Source organism: Eurytemora carolleeae, unplaced genomic scaffold (genome assembly GCF_000591075.1).
Source record: "Eurytemora carolleeae unplaced genomic scaffold, Eaff_2.0 scaffold262, whole genome shotgun sequence".
Classification (NCBI taxonomy): domain Eukaryota; kingdom Metazoa; phylum Arthropoda; class Copepoda; order Calanoida; family Temoridae; genus Eurytemora; species Eurytemora carolleeae.
In genome coordinates, this window is record NW_019396267.1 from 112,635 (window position 1) to 118,994 (window position 6,360).

General features: G+C 33.0%; 2 protein-coding genes across 3 annotated transcripts in view; one reads left to right on the top strand and one right to left on the bottom strand.

The window, feature by feature from the left end:
- Window positions 1–395, bottom strand: part of LOC111699730 (DNA damage-binding protein 1) — a gene marked incomplete in the record, with an annotated part of 28,361 nt that extends 27,966 nt beyond the window's left edge. Inside the window, 1 exon segment of the mRNA XM_023470462.1 lies at window positions 290–395. Within this exon segment, the coding sequence (XP_023326230.1) occupies window positions 290–352 (63 nt within the window).
- Window positions 396–2,342: 1,947 nt separating this feature from the next.
- The window catches only part of LOC111699745 (neo-calmodulin), a 9,837-nt gene continuing 5,819 nt past the window's right edge, over window positions 2,343–6,360 (top strand). For both annotated transcript variants that reach the window (XM_023470479.1, XM_023470480.1), the window contains exons 1-2: window positions 2,343–2,481; window positions 3,985–4,056. In XM_023470479.1, coding sequence (XP_023326247.1) covers window positions 2,441–2,481; window positions 3,985–4,056 — 113 coding nt within the window. In that variant the 5' untranslated portion in view covers window positions 2,343–2,440. The remainder of the gene's footprint in view (window positions 2,482–3,984; window positions 4,057–6,360) is intronic.

Below are 6,360 nucleotides of genomic sequence, written 5' to 3' on the forward strand. Positions count from 1 at the left end.
ATTGGTCATGTGGTCGCAGCGCCCGGCCCCCTAGTATGTTCTAGCCGCAGTGCACGTTCCAGAAATGGTCTTAACCTAACTGAACCCTAAAATTATACAAAATAAATAATTATTTTGCTGAAAATTAGTTGTCATATATACAAATATGATAGGAGGGGGGAGGGGGCCCCCGGGGGGTCAGAACTGGTTCTCTAGGACAAACCCAAAAATCTATAAAAGAACATTAGTCATAAGTTAAAACCGAAGATGTGCGCGAATAACTCTGGAGGCCTAATGATTAAGATATTACCGTATCACAGTGAGATACGGAGGTAGCATGCTGAGCAGTTACTAGGTAACTACAGTTACTCATGTTGCACTTGAACCACTCTCTGAAATATTATTATTAACAACTTATATTATTATTACGGCCCGGCGGCATCATCCTTTTTTCTCAATTGATGTCTGCTGGCCATATAGTTTAATTGAATAATTCTTGTATATAAATCTTAAGATATTGTTAGCTCAAAATTTGATTAGAACAAGCACTAGGTATATGTAATAGTAGAAATTGAGAAAGAACGTCCCAAAACTTCTGGAAAACCGAAAACAGAAACACATTTGAAATCCGACTGTGCCGGGGCACATTTTAGTTATTTAAAGCTGTAGACGGTGTCGTCTTCGTTTGAAAAAATCGAACAATGAAGGATGGTGTACTTTTGGAGACATTTTTGACAGTNTGAATATGAGTGTTCGTAACTGACTGCCGGTTGAAGCGGGGATCTAAGGTGAGCGGGGATTTGACACATGTGGTGTGCTTGCTTCCTGTGTACACAAACATTGAGAATTAACGTCGGCATTTGAGTCGGAAAAATCGTCTTCCTTATATTTCGAATTTATTTTAACATTGCCCCCTACTCGGGGTTAAATTAAAAGGGGATTTTAATTTAACAAAGATTAAAATAAATTTGAAACTTTAAAATCCAATCAACCAAGATATAACCCGCCTAGATTTCAATATTTCAAAATGTTGACCTTTAAAAAGGTCAGAAAATATACAAATAAAGAAATCAGGAAAAACACAAATATTCTATAACATTTATTTAAGAAAAATAAAATTGTTTTGAAATATTTGCACATGGCGAAGAACAAAGATGTTTTTTGCCAATTATTTCTGTGTGGATTATCATTTACAGGGTTATTCGACAAAAGGATGATACATTAATGGTCACTAAAACTTCTATAAAGTTTTAAACTTTTAAGGTTAACCTTGTATATATTTTTTGAGACTTGAAATACAAAAAAAAAACTATTTTGGAATTATTTAAAGGGCTTTTGATTTGGGGAATGTTATATTTTCTTATCTTTACTTGATCATTAAAGGGACTGTGTCACTGTAAGCATAATTTCATGTGACTCTCCATGCAAAGATAGCAATGTCCGACTAACAACACTATCCTTAAAACTTTTTATCTGATCAAAAATGTGTAGGATAATGTCACATTTTTTTAGGCTAGTCACTTTGTAGAAAACAAATCCTGTTGAAGATAATAACTTTTTAAAATTATAAACATTGATATCTAATTCATATACATTCTCAAACATTCTATGTTTTTGCATTCCCTGGCTGGAATANTTACATTGTTTGAGCTTAGTTTCACCAAACTTGAAGAAGAATTCACTTCAAATATAGTTTTATTCTTTTAGTTACAACAAGGGTGTCCAACGGAAGCAATTTTCTCGCGAATTTCAGACTCTTTTGCGCGGAATTTTGCATATTTATGCGTAATTTAGAGCAGAATAAAAAATATGTATGCAAATGTGAAATTATTTTCACATTCGGCTTGAAACCATGTTCTTATAACCGTATGGATATCCGGCATATCTACATCAGTTGACGAATAATTGTTGAATTATATATAGTATAACAGCATGAAAATGTCTTTATGTAAAGTCACGGAAAAGTTTCTGGGAGAAAAACATGGAAAAAAATCTTAGGGAAAAGTCGTTCTCATGTCCCAAAAAATGTCACTTGAAATATTTACAAAATAAAATCAAAAAACTTCGTGGAAACCATCTGCACAATATGTCCTATTCAGTGTTCAAAGCAACCATCACATGCACCATGCTCTAACGGGCTTAACTGAGTTTGTTTTTCAGGATTAACCACGTAATAAAAATGAGACTTAATCTTTCTTAAAAGACTAATTTCAAGATAGAAAACCAAACTCAACCTTTTAATTGTTATTTTTGAAGAGTTATATGTCGCTGTCAAAGTTTCATGCTTTGTAGATAACCCTGTATTTTTCACTCGAAAAGTACATTTTTTTGGTGAACAATGATATATGTTTTCGTGATGAAATCTTTCTTTATAAGAGCGCCAGTGGGATGGGAGACTGTTATTTCAACTCTATAAACTCTCCACTCTGTGATTATAAAGTTTCATTTTCATAGATTAAAAATGCTTCAACCGGATGGAGTTGTTCTCAGTAATGCTGACAGGTTATTTAACAATTAATTTTTTAATGGAATCGGTTTAAGGGATTGTTATAAAAAGTGAACCTATCTTTTGCAGCAGTGACATTCAATGGTTACTTAATGCACTTCTAAAACCTCTTTTTGCATATTGTATGCTTTATTATTTAGTTAAACTAAAGTTTTACTGGAATAGATTAAATTTATGCATTTTTGAACCTTAGCAATTTCCCGAATGAAATCATTTAAACTTTTTACTTTATACATTTTAACCGAATTGGAGTTGGGCCAAAGAGAAAAGGTGAAAACGGTGTTTTATGCATTCCATATAATCATATTATATGCATGTTTTCATCCCCATTTCAACGTATTATCATTCTGCTCTCTTAAAGTACAATGGACATTCGATTCCAAGCTGGCATGTTTGAAGGGGTTAGAAAACCATAAACTTCAAACTAGATGAAGCGTGAATATGAGAAAATTGATAAAGCATACTATTGTATCATTTCAGATCTTCCTTTATTTACAGGTTAAAACAGAATTTAGTCTTTGCCACCAACTCAAATTTTCTATCCCCTATATGTTTGCAACCTTTTTTATTTTTAACTTAGATTCTTTGATCTAACTAAATTCTTAGCTTGAGTAGCAAAAACTTGAAAACCGGAGTTTGTGACAAGGACTTAATTCCTTTGAAATGTATATTTCTTTTGGCATGATAACAATGATATCGGTTGCGAACACAGTGGGGGGGGGGGGCCAAGAGTTCTCTTCTCTCCCCTAAGCATCCTGCAGAGGTGAGATGAGGGAGGACTTAAATTATTATTGTCTTCAGGAGACTTCTTATGAGTTAAGAGATCTATTACAGAACTTAACAGAGCGCCACTTTATAATTTTCAGTCCTTGAATGGGGTATACAGTGGACTACTAAGGGGACACGTAAACTTAAAAAAGAAACAAGAGAAATTTAAGGGACAGCGGGGGGAGAGGGGGAACAATGACCAACTTAATCTGAAAGTGATCCATTGTCAAAACTTATGGAAAATCGTCTGAATGAGACACTGCCCTGTTTCCAATAAAAACTTTTAAACTGTGTTTTTGTATATCATGCTTATCACTACTATATAATTATCAATTTAATTCCTGGGCTACGATGGTCAAATAAGTCTCTAGAGTAAAAAGTTCCTCAACATCATTTTTCCCGTTTTGAAAACGAAAAATAACGTTTTACATTTTAATTCGGAAAACTGAAAAGATTGTTTTAGACATTTTTTTAACGAAATTATTTCAAAACTATCGTTTTTAAATTTTCGAAAATTTAAAAAATCATGGGGTGGAACAGATTCCAGTAGAGTAAGAGGAAAGCACCGAGCCGGTACGAATTTAAAAGAGCATTCCCAATCCCTAACTTTTCTAAATATTAGTGTAAATATCAAAATACCTGTCAATAAAATATTGGATGAAAGCAAAACGCAAAAAATGTCTTTATCATTCTAGCCTTACATAAATAAAACCTGACCCATCCCTTTAAAGGATGAGGATAGAGAAGCAAAAGCTTGAGATAAAGAGGATGCGGTTAACCAAGGAACAACTCGAGCTCTTCAGGTTGGTTTTACAATGAAGCCCATTAAACTGGGGAATAGTATGATGGACTAGGAATAGTATGATGGACTATGAATAGGATGATGGACTAGTAATAGGATGGTAGACTTGGAATAGGATAAAAAAACTAGGGATAGAATAATAGATTAAGATTAGAATGATGGACTATAGGAATAGAATAAAAGACTAGGAATAGGATGATGGATTAGGATATAGTATGATGGACTAGGAATAGGATGATGGAGTAGGAATGGGATGATGGACTATAGGAAGAGGATGATGGACTAGGAATAGGATGATGGACTATAGGATCAAATAGGATGCTAGATTGTTAGACTCAAATTATGATTTTTAATAGCTCATGAACTTATAAAACAACTGCACACAAACCCATTTTACTTAAAAAGTTGATTTTCAAGCCTTTGTTAAACTATTAGTGTAGTAAATGCCCTACTCCACAAGAATCTCTCAGACCTGTATCAATACAGGTACAACTCAATCCCTCTCGTTGGTCTAGGAGGCATATCAATGTCAACACGGACATGGTCTCAGAAACTATCAATGCCAAACAGAGGCACGATCTTATAAGCTATCAATGTCATACACAAACAAGCCAAATTTATATATAGATTAAGCTAATCAATACTTTGAAGGTTTTGAATATTTTATAATAATAAAAGGGAAAAACATCTCCATTGTTTATCCTTAAAGTTGGACACACTCAATCTAATCTTCTAGGATATATTCAGAGGCGTATTCAGAATTTTGTCCAGCGGTGGCTTAAAAAATTACTTTCTAGACGGGCTCAGCACCTGTTTGGGTCCAAAACTCTTGAAAACCATTGATTTCACTGACCCAGGAGAATCCCCTATAGCCTTCCCCTGAATACACCTCTGCCAATATTTCCAACAATCCATTCTTTTGAGCCCATTCCCAATAAAATTGTGCTGGGACTGAAATAAGGTTTGTATTCTAGACCGGGGATCTTATCGAACCATTTTCAATTCTAACTTGCGCATATAGGATTCTTTAACTTTAAATGATAAATATTAGTACCTTTAATGTATAATTTTGTGTATAATTTATAGTTAGCCATAATTTTAGTCTTATAGATAGTACATCTTTATATATATTTATATCATTCTTAAAAGAATATTTATCCACTGGATTTTCCAAACTGTAGTTTGCCTCTTTATATATCAGAGAAAAATTAAAATGGTGTTCTTTTTTAAAAACCACACTCTTCTAATACTGAAAACTCTGGCTTGAAGTATCGGACCGGCTTCTAGGCAGCTAAATAGAGCAAATGCATTACACATAGGGACATTGCCACAGATAAATCGTTTCTTTTTATTAAGAATAATGGGCTATATATCTGTTTTTAGTAAGAATAATGGGCTATATATCTGTTTTTAATAAGAATAATGGGCTATATATCTGTTTTTTAATGTTACAAAAAGTAGACTATTATACTTTAACTACAAAAAATATTAAAAAAACACACATAAAACAGTGGGATGAACTAAATTGTACAAAACTGTCGGCTCAAAAACAGGACATATGGTGAAAATGGCATCATTGGCAGCAAAAGTGGTTTGTTTAGGCGACCAAGTCCAATATAATATTAAGCATGTTTGAAGAGTTTAAATTGAAATGGCTTATCTTATAAACGAAAAGTGTGTTTAAAAAAGAAAGGGACTGTAAGCGTAATTTCAAGTGGCAATACCCGATTCACAACGGTACCCTTTGTTAAAGCATTGTCTGGTATCAATGTTTATAATGAAACAAACTAATTTTAACTGTGGTTTCTCTAAAAAAAATGACTTTCGCATTTCTACTGCAGAAGAAAAACATTACAAGAATTATTAAAATTTAACAGTGTTAAATCTAGAAAAACGACCATATCATCAACATTTTTGATCAAATAAAGGATTTAAGGGTATATCGTTGTAAATCGGGCATTGCCATCTTCAAATTTTATGGTTCGTGGGACATACTGCACTATACCCCAGCTTCTCTCAACGATAGATGTTTCCATGAGAAAAAAAAGATTCAGGATACGATTTATTTTAATTGGTTTGCAAGAGATGATCTCCAAACATCACAGTATAAGATATATTAATCAATCCAATAAACAATGATGGCAGCAATAAAATCAAGGAATAATAAGAAACAATTCTCTTGATTTTATACAGTAATTTAGATTTTTATTATGTTGTTTAAAAATATATATATAAAAGGTTCTTCCTCCTTTTAAAATACATCTTTCTACGCCCCCCCTATACAAAATAAATAATTATTTTGCTG